The following is a 22751-nucleotide window of genomic DNA, read 5'->3' on the forward strand; positions in this document are numbered from 1 at the left end:
CCGTTAAAGCTGATAAAAGCAGGAAGCATCGATGTCTCAAGAAACAAGAACTAAACAGTATTATTTTTATAGCAGCGTTACGTTTCTTTAGTATGTTATGGTAATATACTTTCGCGACAATATTTTAGTCCTTTCTCGTGACTGTTAAGTAGTGTAATCAATGAAAAATTATTCTTTTCCATTGATTACGTTTTTGACATTCATAATATCTGGATAGATAACGGGTGATATTAGGATGGGAGGGAGACAAAAGTAGAATATAAATGTATGAAATGAATGGAAGGAATGATGAAATAAGAAATGAATTACAAATAAATGCAATAAATGATACAATATAATAATATCATCGAAAAAGAATTGCATACAACGAATGAAAAATAATCAAATACAAATGGAAATAATTAAAAATAAATCTAAAGGGTAAAATATATATACTGTGTGTGTGTGTATATATATATATATATATATATAACTGATATCGTATAATGCAATGCATAATGGAATGACCCATTAATGGGTAGTCACCCTTCCTCGTATTCTCTTAAACTGAAAATCTAATCCTGACAACCCCTGTTTGTCCTGAACCCAATTCGTTCTTGAAGTTTTTCTTCCACAATTTTCCTTAGCTTCCTCTGACTTTTCTGACCAAGACTTTTCTTATTTCTTGTGTTTTCTCTCCATGTAAATTTATGCCCATCTTTATTTTCTAACATAAGGTCAGTAATGTCTAGTCCACATGGACTAGTTAATGTTATGGCATAGTAATAACCAGGGCCGGCGGAAGCGACATGCGATGCATGCAGGCGCCGCTACGGAGGGGACGCCGCCGCCGGGGCACAGGTCATAAGTTCATTTTTAAGAAACAAAATTTTTATCATAAAAACAAAAAAAAATCTTAGACTGATCAATATTAAAATAAATAAGGCCGGATACACTGAATAAAAATTTTAAAAAATTGTATATTGCCGCCTCTTTGATCAGCCAGCTGTTTACAATTTTGCAGCGAGAGCAGGCTAAATGCTTGCCTGCAGCATGTTGTGTCTACTGCAGTCTATCTAAAGTGAAACGGTGAACGGTTTTTATGCGCAGAAACGAATTTTCATACAAAACATTTGTTGCTAGTTAACCAGTCATAAGGTACGCATCTCAGTAGGCTACTGACAGTAGCGCAGTGCAGACTATTATTTCTTCTCTGTGTCGTGTTGTGTAATAATTTCTTGTGAGTATAAAATAGAAATGGAATCAAAAATTTAAAAAAAAAGTTATCCAGTGCACAAAATCGTAAGCGTCATGCTGCGAAAGAAGCAGATATTAAGAAACAAACTGGGGCTCTTAATAAATTTGTTAAAATATCAAAATATTCTGATGCAGATTGTAACCAACTCGATACATCAGAAATCAGAGTTGAAGAACCGTGCGCATCATCCAGTTTGCATGAAAGTACTATTGCAACTATTGAACAAGATAACAACATGCATGATTTAAGTGAAAAACAGTTAGGAGAAGATTTAGTTGTATTTGACCACGAAATTTACACATTGTTAGTCTCTGTAAATTTAGAAGATCTAAGTGAATGGGGAAATATTGATGAAAAATTACGAGTTGTTTTAATTGAAATGGGACCTGTTCAAAAGAAAAATATAATACATCCCAGAGATACATATGGTCGTAAATTTGGCGACACGTATTTTAATAGAACAATGGGAAAAACGGGCAGCTCGTGCCAAGAACATGGCTTTATTACGAAACTTTAAATTCTGTTTTTTGCTTTTGTTGCAAACTTTTCGCACCTACTGAATCAAGTAGTCTTGTAGAAGGTTATAACGATTGGAGAAATGAAAGTACAACTTTGCATAGACATGAGACTAGTTTAACTCAGATGAAAAATTTCTTAAAATGGAAGGAACTTTATAAAAATTTAAAAAACAAAACTACTATTGATTGCCAGACTCAAAGCATGTATGAAATGGAAAAGAAACATTGGACGAGTGTTTTAGAACGCTTGATTGAAATTATAAAATTCCTTGGTAGCCAAAATTTAGCCTTTCGCGGATCATCTGATAAATTATATGAAAGGAATAACGGCAATTTTTTAAAATTAGTCGAACTGTTTGCGAAGTTTGATCCCGTTATGGAAAATCATGTTGAAAGGGCCCTACAACGAAACAATAGGGTACACTATTTGAGTAAAGACAGTCAAAATGAAATATTGGAAACTTTAAGTAATCAGGGATACAATTTTATTATAAATTCGAAAATCTAAATATTATTCCATAATTTTAGACTGAACACCTGATGCAAGTAAAACAGAACAAATGATCATTATTATTCGCTTTGTTTCCTGTGACGACAATGGAATTGTCAAGATCAGGGAAACCTTTTTAGGTTTTGCAGATATATCAGATTCCACAGGACGTGGTTTATGTGCAACAATAATGGAACAACTGGAAAAATGGAACATTTCCATTGAAGACATGCGAGGTCAAGGGTATGACAATGGGACAAATATGAAAGGGAAAAAATATGGGCTTCAAAATTTGCTTTTGAACAAAAATCCTCGAGCTTTTTACGTGCCATGTGCTGCTCATATTCTAAATTTAATCATTAATGATGCAGATACAATTAATTTCTTTGCAATTATTCAAGAAATGTACAATTTTTTTCATTCTCTTACAAACATTGGGCAATCCTTTTAAAGTTCGTAAAAAATTTAACATTGAAACAGCCATCAGAAACGCGATGGGGATGTAAAATTAATGCAATCCGCCCTCTACGATATCAGTTTAGAGAAATTTACGATGTACGTTTTGAAATTTTAAATAATGAAAATTTTAATAAAGAAACGCAGCATGAAGCACAAACATTATGTGCTGAAATAAAGGACTACAAATTTATTTGTTCTCTTATAACGTGGCATGATTTACTTAACAGAATAAACCCTGTAAGTAAAATGCTTCAAGACGAAAATATGAACATTACACTTGCTTTAGAATCTATCGAAAATATAAAAATAATCTTACGAGAGTATCGATCAGATAGAAATTTTAAAGAAGTTCTAAAAACGGCAAAAGAACTGAGTGAAGAGGTGGATGAAGAACAAGAATTTAAAACTGGTACGGAAGTTCGACGACGAAAGAAGACACGACAATTTGACTACGAGCATCATGACGAAACGCCACAATCGCCAGAAGATAAATTTAGAGTGAATGTGTTTTATACACTTCTAGACGTTGCAATGTGTTCGTTAATAGAACGTTTTGAACAACTAAAAATATATTATGATAACTTCAATTTCTTGTATAGATTACTACAAATTAATAACGAAGATTTACGAAAAAATTGTGACGATTTAGAGATTTTCTTGAAGGACGGCGACAATACGACGTAAATGCAATAGAACTGTATGACAAGTTATGTGCTTTCCGGGATATTTTTCGGAAGGATAATTTAAATATTCAAAACCCTTTCGACATTCTTAATTTTATTGTGTCCAATAATTTATCTTTCCCTAACTTTTCAATTGCTTTAACCTTACCTGTTAGTGTAGCGAGCGGTGAACGTTCCTTGTCCAAGTTGAAATCGATTAAAACTTACTTAAGAACAAATATGTCACAAAAAAGACTTGTTAGTTTGGCGTTAATAGCTATTGAAAATGATATATGTGCGGAATTAGACGTTAAGACCATTATTTCTAATTTTGTGAATATGAAATCAAAAACCCTAAAATTTTAATTTAAAAAATTTCAAGTATATTTATGTAATTTAATTTATTTTCTTTTATTCTGTAAATATGTTATTTTTTGAATACTTATATTAAATGTTTCTAATTATTTCTGAATTCTTTTCTTATTTTCTCATTTATCTTGAGTTTCTTTTATTTTCCTAAAAGATAGTTCCACTTATAAAAATTATTAAAATTTTTTTTACAAGTTATTAAGAATTTAGTAACTTGTAAAATGCAAGAATTGTTTGAACTTTAGTTCAAATAAATTTTAACTTTAATTAAAATTCATTCAAGTTAGATAGGGCTAAAAACGGCCTCGCCTACTTCTTATATATACGGGAATAAAAAGACGTTAGCTGATTTTTTTTTTTTTTAATTCATTTTAATTTTGTTAGCGATTCGGTTCGGTGAGAAGGCTATAATCCCTGTATTATTATATTCAACGATTAAAGTGAGGTGGCTTTATCAAAATTTGCTTTAACTTTTGAGAATTTTTTAAATATTCGGTTTTTTAACGATTATCATGCCTAATCAACACCCCCCGGTTCGTTACATTTAGCGAACCAAAGTGTGGCTGTTTTGTCAAAATTTATTTAAGAAATTTCAAATAATTTAAATTTTTATTATCGTAAAGGAACCACACACGCCCGGATCGTTACAAAGGCGCTTAGAAAATTGCATGCGGGCGGCAAAGATCCTAGCGCCGGTTCTGGTAATAACTACATTAATGTTCGAAGTACATTAGAACTTAACACTGAGAACATAGAACACTGAAATTTTAAGTACTTAATATTCAAATATTCAGTGTCCTAGTATTCTCTTCATGATGAGGATTTGCTTGTACGAATTGTGATAGCTCTAAGTGATAACAGGACAGAAAAAAATCATAACTAATATTGGAATGTTTTTATAATTAAAAATGCTTTACTCGGTGAGCCCTTCTTTAAGGTTTAGGCTTGCAATTTTATTCTCATAATCTTACACGTTTCTCTGTTTTAAATCGCGAACGCGATCAGGGAACACCGTCATTCCTGTTTATAAAATGGACACAACATCTTTGGCTAGCAATCGAGAAAATAGTACAGTAATGTTTGTTACTTTGTCTACTCATTTCGCGATTATTAAGCTAATGGATAATTATAAAATAGACCTCAAAGCTTAAAGTTTGGAGACTACAATTTAACTGCACAGTCAACACTAGTAAATTTATATGAAATTACTCCTCACGAGCAGAATCATGTTTATAAAGTCTGTTTTTGGAATTGAAATCGATTTTTTTCCTATTTTACTTATTTTTCCTGCTCTATTCACGTGCCAAGTGGAAGCATATGGTGTTACAAACTCTAAGGCTCCCCTTCTTTCTACCTTGTCGGTGAGATCAGTATGCTTTTACTGGGTGATACTTCTGAAGTAGACTTCGCCGGTTCCGAGTTCAAAAAGTGATCGTTATCAACCACTGACACCATGGACGCCCTGTTCTCCGATTATATATACGATGACGCTAAGGTTTTGTTGGATCTGTCAACACGCCCCTTGACGGTATAGCTCAAGCATCAAGAATCGGTCTCCTCCCTCTCAGTTTTCTAGCTTCCGTACTGAAGCTGATCTTATCGAGATGATACATAGAGGGTTCACTTTGGCATCTGTGCTGTTAAGGACGTTGGAAGATAAGACCTGCAGGTGACTGGGAAGGTATGGTTAAGGAAAGCTAGGAGGGGGATGCATTTCTGTGGACGTGCATTAGATCCGTTACATCACTGGATACAAGTCGCGCAACGTAATACTAAATTTATCGACTATGTCGATTAGAAGGTCACTATCATATGACTTTTGAGATCAATATGAAATAATGAATACTAATATCCAATACTTAGTGGTATACAGTTTTACCGGATCTATGAATTTTTGTACTTTAAATACAAAAATTCTGTATAATAACGGACTACTGTAAATGAACAATTAAATATCCGTAGACAGACCCATGTCCATAGCCGCAAAAGTCAGAGACTAGCGAAGTTAGAATCGAGATTAAAACACAAGGAAAGAAATACGATTTTATATTTTTTTATTGCGCTGAATATTGCTCATAAGGCTACTAAATATGCCACAACACATGATTGTGAAATCACGTGAAAATTATGTGGCAGATAATATCATGAGACATCCTACCTACGACAGGTAGTAAACCTGTAATGTGGGTGGATGGACTAATGGTTGGATCATACGGAAAAATCTCTACTCTAGAGAGTTTCCCGTATGATCATGAATTTTTAGACATTCAAACCTCGCAGTAAGCAGGGTAGCTCTCTCATATCAAACGAAGAAATTCATTTACTACTTAAAGGCATTCATGTCCCAGTGGAATTTTGACTCACGATTTACATGTTGAGAAGTGGAAACGCCAATTACTAAGCCAACCTAGCGAAACTGATTTTGGTCTTTAATATTTTTATATATGTAATCGTGTCGATTTTCACTCTCAGATATATGAAATTAGTTCTTGTTTATCTTTTTTTTTTTTTTTTTATTTCTACATGCTCCTTGACGAACTGTTTAATAGGAAGAAAAATCTTTCGGAAAAAATAGCATTGAAAATGCTAAAATCGAATATTAAATAACACTAATTGATCATAAACAATCATATGTACATACTAACATATATGTTTATTATTAAGAAAAATGTAAATGTAATCAAATTTTATTTTATTTTAAAATATAAATTGATTTATTTGATTATTTTTATTTTTTTAGCCCCGGAAAAAACAAGCAGAGTTAAGCCCAAAGAGTACAGATTCTGTCAGCAACTGAACTTCTAATTAGTTTTATGAAATATTGCAAATAAATCTCTTTCCAAGCTAAACATAAGCCTTGAAACGAGGGTATCGTGCTCTGTAGAAAACCAGTATTTTGTTAGCGGTAAATAGAATAATGAAGCTACCCATCAAGAAGTATTAAGCGAATTTGGCTCTCCCACTGCAAGAATTCGTGTCAGTGTACCTTTTATGCTAAATTTTACTATAAACTTAGGTGATTTTATATAAATAAATTCGCATTCTATCAAAATGACGCACTATTAACTGGTGGTATATAGTTCAAATGCGTATACTGCTACAAAAGAATTTAGATTAATAAGGAGAATAAATTGTAATCTAAAATTGTTTGTATTACGTTACAAAATTCACTCTTTTTATCGTTCTGTAAATAAAATGCTAAGAAAAGGTGAGATTTTCGAACTTTAGAATTTGAGTAATTCAATATCAGTTATATTAAGTCGATATTGGATTACCGAATTGTAATTTTTGTTCATTCTGTCTGTAGATCAACGAATTCAAACTATAGTTAAAAAATGTGACTCGTGTTATAGGCTTGTTTATTTGTCTACGAACTTTTAAGAGCGTGCGAAGTATCAAGTATCAGGCGAAAGATTTTGGAATGTCTTCTACAGACGTCTCCGATCACAAGAATCGAAGTTGTAAGGCGTGCATCTTTTATAATATCAATGGATTAGTTGCATTTTTACCTTCGTTTGAATGAAACGAACAGTCCCAAATGGAAAAAGTTTCTAAAACTCATCGATTATAAGGTGGCATAGAAGAATCAGATTTTAAATAAGACTGTTCTCTAATTTTCTTTCTTTTTCATTACGATAGCTGCATTTAATGCTGGAGTTGGAATATTAAATTTATTACTAAATTTAATATTCAATGATGGATAGTAGATATTGTTCAATAAAGAGTTAAATGCTATCATGACTTCTTTCGAAATATTCCTTTCTTTAACACTTAGTCTACTAAGTGAGACTAATAATGAAAAGAATAACTTCAAAGAACAGACGAGGCTCAACAGTAAGTTCCCTTCCTCCTGGATAGGTTAACGAATTTCAGATTTTTTCCCTATCGCTACTGAGAATCTCTTTCAAAGATTCTTCATTATCCATACCGCGTACATTACGAACTTTTTCATTCACTTTTATAAAAGCAATTATTTTCACACTTTTAAAAGGGAATACCGAATTTTTTTCCAATAAGAGCTTATGTTGATTTTATTGTTTTACTCAACAACCAAGTACAGGGTGATCACGTGCTTTTTGATCATTTAAAACATGAAAGGGATTTCAGTGTAATGAGAAATGTGCTCCAGAATAATCAAATTGGGAACTACAACCCTCAGATGAAATATTTAATATTTCATTTGATAGTTCTAATAATAAAGATTTCACGTTCAGTTGTCCTGTGAATACTTTAGTGTAATAAATAGATTTTAATCTAGTTCTAATAATAGAGATATTCTTTAAATTTTTCCATGGAGAATAGTCAAAGGGATCCGAACTGATGACAAAGATTACTAAAATAGCTGTCTATGTTTCAGGAATGCTTGACAAACTGTACCATTTTTGGCCACAACATTCTCAGTATCATTCGTGGAATCTTGCTGAGGTATATGACACCTCTCTATCGTGGCCACAAAACAATGGATCCTTTAATTTAGAAGCATCTGGGAATTTCATCTAGAATATGAGGAACTGGGGGCTTTCAGATGAAAACGAGCAAGCAGATCTCACGCGAATTGTGAAGAAGGTTAAGGTGTAATTTTAAACAACAACAACAACAACAAGACCTGAAAGCAAAGTCGATTCCAGCTTCAACTAAACAAATATTAATTTCTTGGGCGTTCCCTAACCATTCTTCGAGGAACACGGATTCTATTAATTAGTCAATGCGCATTTACTTTACACCTTGAGCACATGTGGGATTCTCGGTTGGCCCATGAAGTGATAGCTGTATCCTACTCAAAAATGCAAAAATGGACTTCTTGAAAATCACACGTCCAAGATTCAGCACGTGCTTTTTTATACTGATATTCAAATCATTACTAACTATTGCATTAACAACGTGACTTAGGTTTCATCTACTTTGTCCAGGAAGTATATGATTTCTGCGATATCTATTCGTCGCTTCTACATGCCCCTTGACGAACTGTTTAATAGTCTGCCAAATGGTATCGTGACCTCGACCAAAGTGCCAAGTACGCTTTGCAGTATTAGCAATATACGAGTATATACATCGTGATTATGACGTGTGTTCCAGCTTCCAAATCACGTCTTAAAAATCCCATGCTTCATTTGTCGATACCCAACATTTTAAATTCGGTGCCTTCTGATATAATAAAGCAGAGTGGGTCAGGTGAGCGAATTTTCGCTTAGTACAAGCAGTAAATCTTAACTATATTTAGACGATACGCTACGGCGCTTTACTAATTTACTTCACTGTCTATTGATTTGAAAGTAAATTATCGTTATAGATAAGTAAAGGAGGTAGGTTAATTAACTTGTACTCACTTTGATCGTTTAAAAAAAAGGACTAAGATGCAATCATAACTTCTTAAACATCTACAAAAAGTTGTATTTATATAGTGGGAGAAAATTCCTAAGTCAATATTTTCCACTTGTTTAAAACCACCTGTGTGAACTTGTATTTATAATCAGGTATTCTAAATGCTGATTTTGACTTCAAACAATATCTATTTTTGGTTTTATTGTGAAGAAATAATTGCAATTATGTCTGTGTTTTTCGTGGAGAGTGATAAATAGCTAGTCACACAGCAAAATGGGCATTTTGTAAATAAAGGTTCTGTGGGAAGAATTGCTCAGTATTCTTTACTCTTCTTGAAAAATGTATAAACATCACAAGTTCTTGAATGTGTTCCTACTAGTGTACTTATTAATGCAATGAATTTCTTCCTCAAAGTATCAGTCTGCTCTCTTTTTATGTAGTGTAGGATTAGATGAAACACTTTTTTAACTGTACATCAGGAAATTAGTGTTTTCTGAATGAAATATGGTGCAGTTATAAAGTTGATAAATTTGAATGTAAGTTTGTAAATGATTGTCAGATATATATTTCTTTAGTTCGTGCTAGTTTGTTATGATGCTGAATGAACACGCAGTTTCTGAAAGCAGAATTTAATATTCAATAGATGAATGGAATTGTCTAGTTTTTCTCATATGTTGTCAGTTTACTTTATAAAACATATTAGGTAGAAGAATACATATCAATATGCATCTTTACTCTTACGATTAACGATAATATATTTATATTCTACTAATATTTTCTTTTATGTATCTATCAAGTTTAATTTGTGTGTGTGTGTGTGTGTGTGTGTGTGTGTGTGTGTGTGTGTGTGTGTGTGTGTGTGTGTGTGTGTGTGTGTGTGTGTGTGTGTGTGTGTGTGTGTGTGTGTGTGTGTGTGTGTGTGTGTGTGTGCGTGCGTGCGTGCGTGTGTGGACGCTCTAATGTATGACACTAAGATAGTTTTCTGCATCAGAGAGACAGAGAAAGAGAGATTTTTTTGAAAGTTCTTGAACTATTATCAAAAATATGATTCGCGTATAAAAACAGTTAAACGTTTCAGATTTCTGTTGTTAGGATTTTTATTGATGTTTTTCTTAGTTTAATTTAAAGTTCTTTGGAGTTAATAGAACATGAGAAATATCTTCATGAAGACAATCGTGAAGCAAATAAAAGTTAAATTTCATGCAGAATAATGAATGGAATCGTAAAAAAAAATCGCAATAAACACTCGCTACCATATGGAAATAAAATTTAGGACTTTACCCTCCGAGGTGAATCAGTTCATAATTAATTTGGTTTTTGGCAAGATGAAATTCTTTGTTTTGTGCGTTAGATTTTCAGCTTAAAGACTAAAATACAAAAGTAGTCGAGTATCTAGGTGGAAGAACAAAATAATTTTATGAAAAAAAAACAAAAAACAAACTTGAATGCCGAAAATGATTTCCAGTAACCTTTAACCCGGGTATCTTGACTCCATGTAAGACTTTTATCAGCCTATTTTCATTAAAATGCGGAGGAACAATTCAATTTGCAAACTCAAATTGGCTTAGAGATGATAAACCAATAGATGATGTGTAAAATAAAAATAATATGAATTCAGTAATATTTTATGATCGAAACTTTTCTTTCTCTTTTTTCTTTAATTCAAATTCCATGAGTTAGTTCGGATAAATTTGTTTTTTATAATTTAATCATTTCTGGTTGTAGGGAATACTTTTTCACATTTTATGCTAATATGAAATCGTTTTTTTTTTTCATTTTATAATATTTTCATGCATTATTATAAGAATGACTCTTCTTAAATCCTTCTTAAGAAGCAGAAATAAAAAATCTCAAAAAAAAAAAAAAAGTAAAGTAGGAAGCAAAACGTAATTTCCATTTTAACCCATCTTTTTTTTCGTAAAGGTTTTGAAACGAATATGTTTATTGAATTGGAAAATTTATAACCATAGTCTGTTATTAAATTAATTATTGGAATCATATTGATAAGGTTCAATGAATGAATGACAGTAGTACTCTCATGCAAGAAAGAAAACAAATGATTGATACCAGTGGCGGCCGGTGAAATTTTAAGGGGGAGTGCTGCCTATACAAAATTTAAAAAATTTTGTATAAATTTAAAATTTAAAAAAAAAAACTTATTTTTTTCCTAATTAGTACCCAATTTATTAATAAATAACTCTGTAGATTTATTTATTAATAAATTGGTTACTGATTAGGGGAAAAAAATCTTTTTTTTTTTTTTTTAAATTTTGTATAGGCAGCACTCCCCACTTAAAATTTCAAACCGGCCGCCTATTAAACTTTTTTTTTTTTTCCCCTCAAAGGATGACCGGCAAAGTTTTATTTAGGTTCGTAAGAAAAGCTTGGTTATTTGAATCGATGATTTAATTCAAATAATCCTATTCCAAACTTTTACTATGTGTATAACTACCTATTGTCAACAAAAGAGATCATATTATTACTCTAAAATGTAAATCTCCGTTTAAACTTCGATGTATATGTTGGAAGTGTATACGAATATTAAACCAGTATGCTTTGTATACAACATTTCATCTATAATGTCTTACACACACACACGTATATATATTTTTTTTTTGTTTTCAGTACACGATAAACTAATTATAAAGCTGTTTTTTTTTCTTGTAACAAGAAATAGTTTCATCCTACTTTTTTATATTTAGAAAACGGTCTGTTTACACGCTAAGAGAAATGAAGTGAAGCGAGAGAGAAATGTGCTTTTACATTGTATCCTAATAATACTTAATGGTTAACTTTTCATTATTAAGTATACCTGTGTTATTATTTATGAATGGACTTGATTTATTTGAAATGCATTGTGTCTGTAATAACAACAAGACATATTTCAATATTACAATTTTCACTTTTTTTTTTTTTTTTCCCAGAGAGCCACTTTGTATATTTTGTAGAATTCCCATATATCGTGGCATTGTATCGATCTTTATAATAAAATTGTGGGTTTGGATTTGTGTAAATGCAAATACACAGTTGGTGTATAATAAATATTTATTAAACCTTTCACCTGTATTTATTTTTTTATTGCAAAACACTCATTTATTGTTATTATTCTTACTATTTTGCATGCTTTTGTTTAGGAGTGTCCTTTTTTTAATGTTATTGGCTTTTGACTCAAGAATTCTTAGGGCATTGCATACTTCTGCTGTTATGGTGTTGAAAGGGGGAGTCGGGGGGGGGGCTTAAGCAATGTTATAAAAAGGAACACTCTAGATCAATGACATTCTTAGTTTTACTAAGGATGCCTATTAGCTTTATCTGGAAAGGCTCATAATTAGTATTTCGTTCCTGGCGTAAACATTTACAAAGTAAAACACATAATTAATATTCTGCTTGCATTAAAATACCTAGAGCATTACAATTAATATTAACATTACAATTAATTACAACTGATATTAAGAACTGTTCTGAGCATATCACAACAAAATAAAGAGACTTTTTTATTGTTAGTGTGAGATGTATTTTTGTTCCAACTAGTTGACACGTGTTTCTGCTAACTTCATTGCTAATTTAGGTATTTAATATATTTTAATAAGGGTGGGTATTCATATCATTGTCTGTATTGCTCTGGAAATATTTTAGCCAAATTAAAAAAAAAATCGTTCATGTACTTTTTAGGAAGGTTACTAACCGCTGTAGGATGTGTATTTTTAAACGCTGATAGCTTTCAAAAGGAAGAAAAGATTAAAAAAAAAAAAATAGGTTTTCTTTGTTCGAAATCATTATTCCATAAAAATACTCCAGTCCTTCCGGACAAACATTAAATTTCTTGGACTTTTTTTACTTTCTCTTATTTTTTTATTTATATTTTGTAGTCGTAAAAGATAAATATCTAGCATATTAGCATTCAGATCACGCACGCTGCGTGGAGCAAGTAAAACTCAACTAATGACAGAGTTAAGTGAAATATTGTGCAAAGTGATGGCAATTTTAGGAAGATTTCGTTTTTTGAGGCACATGATTTATAACATCTGAAAAAAAAAATTAAAGTAACCATTATACCGGTTTCGTTTCTACTTGATTCGAATAGTTTCGAGTATGAAAAGAAAATTATAAAGTTGGTTTTTTTATTATTTTTTAAGAAAATTCTTTAAATGTACCGTGGACGAGTATATTATTTCATGAAATTGGTGGCGCTGTGTATGATAAGAAATAATTTTTATATACCGAATTTTTTTATACTTTCACTATGATTTTTTATACCTTCACGGGCATGTGTATCCATGAAAAGCTTGCGAGGCTATTTTTTGAGAAGCTATGTAAGCAATAAGACTATATCTTAGATTTTAAGATTTTACACACACACACACACACACACACACACACATGCGCGCGCGCGTATATATACACTATCCCCTGCAACCAGACTGCACAGTAAACAGGAAATAGGCTGGTGGTGATGATGGTATCGTGGAGATTGCCCTCATGGACATCACTGGGTCCTCTCATCCTCACTGATTTGACACTCTTCCAACAAGACAACACCCCCTTGTCACAAGGCTTGCGTTGTGCAAGCATGATTCGAAGAGGATATCCGAGCATTACGTGTGCTCCGCTGGCGTTTATTTTGAATCCACGGAACATTTGTGGGATTGTGTTGCACGCATCATTCGCCGGTCGACACCAGTGCCTTGATCAGTTGCTAACCTCCAGGACGTTATTCTGTCTAGTTGATCCAGAATTCTTCGGGACACCTCCCTTGGTCTTGTAGCGTTAATGTCAAGATGGGTGCAAGCGGCTGTCTCGGCCAGAGTAGGTCGAACACGCTAATAACTACGTCATAATGATTTGGTTCATTGTGTGTAGTGAAACGTTTTCGAGACACATCCTACCATTAGAAAAGTGTTGATCTCCCACTGGGTGATGAAAGTGGTCTAAAGACTTTCACAAACATTCATACCATTATTGGAATTGTAAACCCACAGCCTGTTGTTGGCTAGAGAGCAGGTATGTTCTCTCCACTCAGCCAACAGGGCCAATTTACATAAACAAATTTTAAAATCGTTAATCACTTTATGAGTATAAAAATTGTTTTTCTTCTCTGTTGTTAGGTGCATTGGTATTTCTAGTTTAACTGGATTCGTCCGCTTTTCATTTTGAATATGGCCGATATCACTAACCACTTTATTCCTAAAATCTACCCTCTATGTGAAAAAACGGGACATCACTAGCCGTCTAGTCCATGCAGATTATTTAAATTTCACGAATCTGATCGAAAAAAAAACTATTACAATCTTTCAAGTAGGATTCTTCTTCTTGCCGCTAAGTGACAATGAATTTCGCCATAGTGCCGTAAAGTTCCGCACCCAGCAGCAGCTTAATGGCTCTTATAGCGAACCACCTGCCATTTTTTTTTTATTTCAAATGATTGTTACGACTGATCCTCCGTTTATTGTAAGACTCTTTGCGTGAGATTTTTTTTTTCCTTTCTGAAACTGTATTTCTTTGATTCCTCAAGAAAAAATCATTCGCATTCCAAGCGGGGTTGGATTAATCTTAAATAAAGTGTTTTTTCCCCCCTCGTTGCGCATTTACAGATCTGGAAATTTTTAAACTACTAAACGTTTTGAAAGACAGAACTTCCCACCATATATGCATATACCTTTCCAGTACAATCCTTATCTTTATAGGGTGTCATGTATTCAGGAAAGAGTGATTTCTTCTTCCTACGGCTCTACAGCCCAAATCGAGCATTGGCCTCCTGGATTTGTGTTGTCTCTATTCCTGTCTGTCCAAAACCTTGCCTCTCAAGTTTGGGCATAGCAATGTGATGTTCTTGACTTTCCTCTTGATCTTTAACAAGAATTTTCCTATTTATAGTCTTCTTAAAATGCTCATTGTCCAAAAAAATCGTGTCTGCTGTCCACTGCAGATATTGCAAGTTTTCTTTATAGAGTTGATATAATTCATGATTGTGTCTGATTCTCCAGAGACCATTATCATTCACTGTACTAAATATTTATCTAAGGATTTTCCTTTCAAAGGCTGAAATCAGATTCTCCACTTTGGTCGAAACTATCCAGATTTCACATCCCTAGGTAACAACTGGAGAGAGAGAGAGAGAGAGAATAAAAAGTCTGATTATATCCCCCCCCCTTCAGTTTATTCGATTCTGCACTTCTACCATCGTATTTGGTTGATCATTGCTCATAAATATTTAAAATGCTCCACTTTCTCATCATAGTAATATATTTCTGAAACGCAGAAATATTACTATGATGATATTACGAGTATATTATTACTGTATTAATAGAAATCACAAAATTAAAAATAGAAATTACTGTATTAAAAATAGGATTCTGTATCAATTAAACAACAGTGATTTCATTAGAAGGTCAATATTTTATTTCTGCTATCATTTTAAACCAGCTCCTCAAAACTTCAGTTACCAACTGTGGCTGTTATCCTTTTTAATTGTATTTATTCTCTAGTTTCGAGCATTTCGTTCTTGTGTAGTAAGCCATTCCTCTCGGTGCATGGAGATATAGTTAGTGGATCCTTTTTCTATTTCGTGTTGACTTAACGGATGGTCAAATCCAACTTCTTAATGCATTTAGACATTAATTTAATCCGTGATTGGCCTCAATGTTTGTTCAACAGGTGCTGTATATCATCATAGGAGTCTGCTGCACGTCTACCAAGAAAGAAAAAAAAATGAAATATTAATGAACAACAGTTGCTGTCAAATCTAGCCCCTTTTTTTCACTCTAATGGAGTGTTGAAAACGACTGATTTTGGCCTTCACAAGAAGTGTTCAAGCTACAATTCAAAAACTCACAGAAAGTAACACAATAACCAGAAAATTAATGTGATTTCTTGAAGTGAAGAAGACACAAAGTATTGTGAATTATTCCAATGGCTAGACATTGAACAAAAGAACATTTATCACCTTGGACGATTTATCACTCGCTCCCTACGAATGCTGGTGTCAGCGGGCACTAAAATACATTTTCCCGTCTTTCTTGTGACTACAACGCAGTGCGAGGACTAGGTGACACCCCCTGCTGGCTTTTCACGGAGTTAGATAATTCAACAGGAGGATCACGTGTGAATAGCAATTGAGCCAAGGAAAGCAGCACTGAGCAAGAAGAAATCGGTTTATTAAAAGGCCTGCGATGCCCCTGACCCCACGAAAGTGTGTGAATGAAGGTCCGTAAAAAAAAAAAAAAAAAAAAAAAAAAAAAAAAAAAAAAAAAAGCGTACGTTCGTGTGTGCTTCGGAGGGGGGGGGGGGGAATAAAGGGTCTGTGAAGTACTTTCCGGTTGTAATCGGAGGCGTGAGCTAACGGCAGCGTCTTCCACCATCAGAGGGGGGGGGGGGGCTATGAATCGACACAAATTTTTACTTGTTTTTTCTACTCAAAGTATACTTAATGGTATTAGTCGTAGATGAACATTTTGGTAATGCTTAGTTAACAGGGGAAAAAAATAATAAAATCCCGAAACCGAATGGGATATTGTTTTATAAAATAACTACAGCCTAAGGTGTTGTCTAAGGTAACGGCAATTAGTTTATGGCATAATCAGAATAGGTACAACAGTGACATTTTAATCTTATCCCAAATTCGAAGGATATTTATAAAAGCTTTTCAAAAGATGTTCCTGATGGAGATTTTTCAAGAATAAATGTTCTTGACGACTTAGCGTTTTCCTCCTGCAAAAACAAACAGACAAAAAAAAAAAAAAAATGCAAATACTGGTCGTTTTGTCTGTTTTCTGACAGAAGCAGTTAACTAAGGAAAAGAATTAACCACCCACTCAATTATTATCAAAATAATTTATAAGAAATTTAAATAATTATAATACTTTAATTAAAATTTAAAAATTAATTAAATTAAATTTTGAATTTTAATAACTATTTTGATAAGGTACTAATAGGAATAATTATGTCTTTTAAACAAATACCAGAACGAACATTACTACTACAGATTATCAGAATATTTTGCGATTCACGACGCTAATGCTGTAACTTTTTGTTTCTATATAAAACAGGTTTAATGCAAAAAAAAAACTTAAAACTTAAAAAACAATTGCTATATGCTACTAAAAGGTAATGATTGGATATTACCATTGCAAGAATAAAACTTATACGAAAATGAATGCGATCATCTGAGTTTAAAAAAAAAAAGAAAGAAAGGATTTAATTAGTAGTTGCATTTATTTTAATTAGGCAACTCTAATTCCTAACACCTCTCCTACGTCGTTTAAGGAGGAACACTTCGAAAGGCGTCCGTTTTGAGGAAATTTCTAAGACACTTTCACCATCTTCTGATAAAAGGGTAACGAAGGTGGACCACTTCAGTTTTGATAAACTTCAGAGGAAGCAGTTTTTTCCCCTCCTTCTCTAAGGCGATAACCTTATCGGACTACGCATAATATTTCATGACATCCCCGTTTAACCTCATAGGTCACGGTGGCTGTTAAGCTGGGTGTGTCGCCAGATGCCTGTCCTGGGTGTGGGGATGTTGGTAACGTCTGCCAGATGATGAGGATGCTCCACTTTGAAGAAGTTATAATTATTAAGTGATTGATGAAGATCAAGATAAAAAGACAACGAAGAGTAAACAGCAACTTCCTTAATCAGTAAAGGAATAAATCTATAGTGGGTGGAGAAATGTAACAGATGAGACTTAAGTTTCGAAGTTCAAAAGAAAAATCATCTTTTCTTTCTTAAGTTTTTATTTTATTTTTTAATCTAACAAATATGGTAGAAATAAAAATATCAAAAAGCGTTGCTAACATTGCCTTTAATTATGTGATATTTTAATCCTTCTACATTTACCTAAAAGTTTGGTCATTTAAAAGTTAGAATTCGAATTGATATTTTGTTAAAAATGCACGAAAATTTTATTATAATTGATATCTGTTTATCGATATGACTTAGCTGGTATATTTAAAGTCATGAATGCTACAATGTTTTTATTATTTACCTTCCACAGATATGTAGAATTTATAAGAACAGCGCTATCAAAATACAGTCGTCTTATTAATAGGAAGAAAGATCCTACTTCACTCCCTCTTATTTTTAATCAAAGACAAAATAATTGCGTATGTTCTTAAAATACACACACACTAAACCTTACTTCATATGCTATGATTTTTATTATCTATAAGATGAAATCGGATTCTCGTGTGCTCAAACAACAAACTTAAAAGAAACTGTTGTATTTGAAAATTCCTCCAAAAAAAAAAAAAAAACTTGAAAGTTTTAATTACAGAACCTCGTTCCCCCCCAAAAAGAAGTAAATTTCTTAAAAATCGTAGCCATTTATATACTACTTGTTTAAATATAAAACGTAAATCTGTCATTCAAGTGGAAGATCAAATGGCATGAAGCAAGTATTTGAAAGAAGGTCGTGGAAGAACTTCGGAGACGTTATCTCTGTATATTATCTTGATAATTGTTAATTCTCTTTTATACTTCTGCAAAAAGCCATTGAGGATTTCTTTCATAGGGGGAGAATAGACGGCCTCTATACCTCATTTACAATTGTATGTTCCAGGATATCCACTCAACCTAGGTAGGATCAGAGACTCCATCATCTCTAAACAAGTCTGATATGGTTTTTGATCCATGCAAGGATGAAATAACTTTTCTTTAGGAGGGACTGGAGTATGTCTTCAGATTCCTGATGCCAGCATATATTAACTGAAATCGTCGCTTGTGAAGAAATCAGTCGATATTTCCATTAACGAAGATTCTTGATACCTTTAAAACATAAATGTTTTAGAAATAGTAGATTCATTGATTTATGTTCCCAGAAGTTAGAGTATTATTCATTTAAGTTAAGGGATATTACATCCCATATTGTTTCATAGCCGAATAAGAAACTAAAAGAGTTTCATGCCGAATATAGAAACTATATAAAGTTCGGCGAGTCCAAGCGTAAGCAAATACCTGGATGAAATTCCTGCAAATACCTGCATGAAACTCTTTTAGTTTCTTATTCGGCTATGAAACAATATGGGACGTAATATCAACTTAAATAATTTCACTTCGCCGAATTGAAGCCTTTGGCTCTTCATATAATTAGTATTATTCATGTTTCCAGCAATAAAAAATACATAGTTCAAAGACCTCGAACCACTTAAGGATTGAGGATTAATTTGTACGCAATGTTTTTTTTTTTTTTTTTTTTTTTTTGTGTTGTAACTGAGAATATTTCAGTCCTTACTGTAGCCTTCTAGAATTCGCCACTAGTGGATTTGTCTTCGTTGTCTCCATCCGGAGATATCTGCCTATAGAATTAATTCACACATGTTGGATTAGATAATAGAGCATTGATGTGGAAAACTGCACACTCAGATCGATGCAGTTAATTCAGTCTCCTCCTTTCATTCACTACTTTGTTAGCTACTGCCTCTTCTTCTACAGAGAGAGAGAGAGAGAGAGAGAGAGAGAAAGAAAATCCTACTCAAGATTTTCGTGCTCTGAACTGTTTTTAAATAATAAATATTCGTAAATAAATAAATAGTTATTCTGTTTCACTTAACTCATGGTGCACCATACTATGCCATTCTGCCTATTGCAATTAATTGCTGAATAGTCAATACGATTTATTTTGTAGGAGAAAACGTAATTTACATAATTAGTAAAGAATGAATATAATAATTTTATAAACTCAAGCCTGAGTAAAATTTGAACAGTTATTTGAAACTAGAAACCCTATTTCTCCCCCATCTTTCAATATATCCAGTAGCGGGGTGCTTTTAAAAAAAAAATAATAAATAAAATTATGTTCTTGAGGTACCATGAATCAAACAAACGGATTATCTTTTGAGAAAAGAAAAAAATAAAGAGAGAAAAACTTAAAACTGAACCGAAAGAGCATTGGAAGAAAACAAGACAAATGAAGGAAGTCGGGGATTTGAACAATAAACAAAACAAATAAATAACAAACTCAAGGGGTACTGTTGAGGAAAATTTATACACAGAGGAAAAATTATACAGTTCAAGTTAAAAATAGTGGGTGAAGTTCATGATGGACTAAAATCCAGTAATCGATGTTCAGGATTATCTCTTAATAACAGTTAAAGAAATGGATTGAAATCAATTTGTATAAGGATGTGTCGAAGTACTATGATGAGCCCATGGGATGGACACAGTAACTATACGAGTGCTTCCATGCTTCTCTAAGATTTTCAGTGATTGGTGTTAAAATTTCAGCATGGCCATAATATATATATTTTGCAAGAAAATTTATTAAAGTCATTGAGGTAAGTACCAAGGTTTGGTTTCTCCTCGCCTTTTCGGCTAATAAACAAACGGAACTTTATTCGCAATTGCTTTATTGTTCGTAGTGATATCACTCTGATTCTTTTATTTCATAATTCAGGAGGAGGTTATTGGAATAACAGTGCCTCCTTAATAGGCGTGTCTTCGGCATGACACAAAATACTAACGGCAGATACAGAGTCTAGTAGCACGCGTATGTTGGTAATGGAGCATATAATGGCTACATCTCCATTTCATTGTTCAAATGGAACACACCTTGTCGAATGGATAAACTACACCCATTCGTCGCTCCAACGGTTGTAATGAAACGCTCGGCTACTCACCACAGCGTCCAGTTTCCGGACAATCCCACTGATTTATTATCCACCGCCTGCCCTGTAATTTTGATCTCTGATCCCCACCGCTGGTCGTCATACTGTCTGTGACCAGCCCATTATAGAAGACTTGTCAGGAGATATCAGTAAAGGAGACTATCATTAGTTCAACAGCAGATAAATAAGTAACATCGATCTCGTGCCTCGATGGAGGAACGTGTCAGCATCCTGGTAATCACCTTGTCACGCTGTCCGCACCCGATTTATCAACGTCATCAAGTTTTGGTGACGCTTATACGTCTCCTGATACGATAACAAAAAATATTTCAAGATTTTTTTAAAAAATTAAAAATTTTACCATGGTATCTTTTAAATGACACATATTACACTGGTCATTACATAAAGACCATAGTTAAGGGAATAATATATCATTATTGAGGAAAAAATACAAATAGCATTCTTAGTACATTCGTATTTCATCATTTTTGAATTATCAGCTATTGAAATATCTGTTCCAAAACCCTTAAGATTTTATGAATTATACAGTATCAACAGCAACAGCAACAACAACAATAATAACAATAATAATAATAATAATAGTTGTTCATTTTTAAATCAACAAAAGTACTAAAAGTATCATAATTACCTTTCTTAGAAAGTGATCTACATGATAATCAATTTATATTTATTATATAAAGCAATTTTTCAAACTAAAAGCACTCTTTTCTGACGTCATTCACATTGACCAGATATTTAAAACGAAAACTGTTATTTATGAGTTGGAGTTTTATTACCTTTCGATGTGTTAGTGTTAGAACATCAGCGCCCTCATTAATAGCAAAGTGTAAATCTGTTGTATTTACACTTGGTGAGAGGAAAAGTTTGATCTACGCTGAATCCATGTTAGCGTGTGAGTTTACCTCGAAGCTATGTACTTTAGACAAGAACACGATTTCTAATTACTGTTAGTTCTAACCTCCATGGGTCACAAACTGCAGCATTTCACAATATCGATTGCCATCTGCTTCCCCGAAATTGTACTTTACTGCGTATTGCTTCCGGTAGAGTAAGTGAAATTTGTTGACTGACAAATGGAGGCTTTTCATTGGTTCTTGACATTTGTTGTCAAAGGAACAAACAAGATAGGCACGCGACAGCTAGAGGGCATTACATAATCTTAAATCTTCGAAATGTAAACTCATAGAGAGATTAATGAACTAATACTGCAAATTTTGATTTGAGCATTTTTTTCCCATTTAATAGGGTTATTTTATAATTAAAGGCAGGATCAATGATATTCACTGTACAATTTTCTGCAACTGAAAAATTGTAGGAATTAGTGATTATATTTCCCGGTGATTAAATTAACACAGGTACTGCGTATTGCTTCCGTGTAAGTATAAGTGATAATGCATGAAATTAAAATATTTTAAGTAACTTAATTTTAATTCAGATAAAAGTTTTACAATTTTTGTTATATTCCGTTATATTGTATTTTATATTTTTTGTTATATTCTGTTATATTTTGTTTTATAATTTTTGTTATATTCTGTTATAAAGAAAGATAATAAAATGAAAAGAAAAATAAAGTGCCCTCCCGCGATGAGTCATTTGACTCCTAGTATGTGTTGATAATAATAATAATAATAATAATAATAATAATAATAATAATAATAATAATAATAAATAGATAAATAAAGTAGGCCATACCACACAGTACTTACAATGTACATATGACATTTCATACTAATCATTGCAACCTATTTTTCTTTTTTTCTAAAACATAATGGCTATGAAACTATATTGTGGGTGCAAAATTCTTTGGACACATAAAGAGCTGACTCGGTGTTCTGAAAATGCACGATATTTAATATACCGTAATGATGGAATTTTAATTCAGACCATAGTTTAATAAACTTTTAAACAGTCTAGAAAATGTTAATCGATGATGATTTCTTGAGGGGAAATTCGTATAGCAAACTCACACCTCATAGTAATTTTATCTGCTTCGAATTTTTTTAGTCTAGCCTCTTAGCATTAGTTGATTTGGCGTAGTTCAAAATAACGAGAACTTCTTTTATATGAAATCAG

The 22751-nt window shown here is 32.7% G+C and overlaps 1 protein-coding gene and 1 long non-coding RNA gene across 2 annotated transcripts in view; one reads left to right on the plus strand and one right to left on the minus strand.

Annotated features, from left to right (window-relative positions):
• LOC150110196 (protein big brother-like) overlaps nt 1-6779 on the plus strand; it is an 88713-nt gene extending 81934 nt beyond the window's left edge. Inside the window, exon 6 of the mRNA XM_090392124.1 lies at nt 6476-6779. Within this exon, the coding sequence (XP_090248250.1) occupies nt 6476-6532 (57 nt within the window). The 3' untranslated portion in view covers nt 6533-6779. The remainder of the gene's footprint in view (nt 1-6475) is intronic.
• Nucleotides 1-21728, minus strand: part of LOC150110195 (uncharacterized) — a 122828-nt gene extending 101100 nt beyond the window's left edge. Inside the window, exon 1 of the long non-coding RNA XR_016548264.1 lies at nt 21455-21728. This is a non-coding gene — a long non-coding RNA (uncharacterized LOC150110195). The remainder of the gene's footprint in view (nt 1-21454) is intronic.
• Between the last annotated feature and the right edge of the window lie 1023 nt (nt 21729-22751).

This window comes from Typopeltis vanoorti, chromosome 1, assembly GCF_054136105.1.
Source record: "Typopeltis vanoorti isolate ZY-2024b chromosome 1, IOZ_Tvanoo_1.0, whole genome shotgun sequence".
In the NCBI taxonomy this organism is placed as follows: domain Eukaryota; kingdom Metazoa; phylum Arthropoda; class Arachnida; order Uropygi; family Thelyphonidae; genus Typopeltis; species Typopeltis vanoorti.